The 989-nt window shown below is 39.0% G+C and overlaps 1 protein-coding gene across 1 annotated transcript in view; it reads right to left on the bottom strand.

Moving 5' to 3' along the window:
• Positions 1 to 989, bottom strand: part of LOC119588988 — a 14368-nt gene that overhangs the window by 11585 nt on the left and 1794 nt on the right. The window contains exon 3 of the mRNA XM_037937591.1: positions 402 to 507. Within this exon, the coding sequence (XP_037793519.1) occupies positions 402 to 507 (106 nt within the window). The remainder of the gene's footprint in view (positions 1 to 401; positions 508 to 989) is intronic.

Genomic DNA, 989 nt, shown 5'->3' on the forward strand with positions numbered 1-989 from the left:
TTTTTTTTTTAAATTAAAACACGTATTAAGTTTCCCTGTTCCGGTAAAACCCCAGCAAGTACCTATATCATTTAAAACTCATTTAAGGTACCTGGTTCACCTGTAAACCCCAGGTAGGTACTTGCTCCATATAGCCCTAGTTCGTTACCCTCTTCACCCATAACCCTAGTTAGGTGCCTACTTTACCTACAACCACAGATAGGTGTTTGTTTCACCTACAACCCCAGTCAGTTACCCGATTTACCTAATCAGGTAAACACCAATTCCACTTGATCTCCTAATCACCTGAAACCCTAGCCAAGTACCACAGGCACCTTAGCTTAAGCACCTACTTCTCCTAAACCTACCTTCACCTAAAAAAATAATTCGAATACCTGTTTCCCGAGAGGACTGTTCATTACCTGGTTCGGAGGAGGTACAGCCTTGACGACCTGTTGTGAAGTCTCGGCCACAAGCAGGTCTTTGCCGTACTGCGTGGCATAGTGGGGGAAAGCTACGCTGCCACCACTGATCGGGAAGAAAAGATGAATGGAGGCGTTAATTTGTTAAGGAATGTGCGTAGATTTTATGAATGGGTGTAAACAAAAGATGAATGAAGGCGTAAATTTATGAATTAATGAACTTTGAGGGGTGTGCGGATATACTGAGATGTTTGCGAAGATTTTACTAATAGGTGTAAACAAAAGATGAATGAAGGCGTAAATTTATGAATTAATATACGTTGATGGGTTGTGTGTGCGGATTTTATGAATGGGTGTAAAAGATAGATGAAGGCGTAGATTTATGAATGAAAGTTGTGCGTAGGTTTTATGAAAGGAAGTAAACAAAAGATGAATAATGACGTAAATTTATGAATGAATGTACGCTGTGGGGTGTGCGTAGATTTTATGAATGGGTGTAAACAAAGAAGAGGTCTTTATTGAAATGGATATTAATAGATATAAACCATGTTAATCTAATTATCGCAATAAAGATAGTTAACAGGGATT

This window comes from Penaeus monodon, chromosome 24, assembly GCF_015228065.2.
Source record: "Penaeus monodon isolate SGIC_2016 chromosome 24, NSTDA_Pmon_1, whole genome shotgun sequence".
NCBI classification, from domain to species: Eukaryota; Metazoa; Arthropoda; class Malacostraca; order Decapoda; family Penaeidae; genus Penaeus; species Penaeus monodon.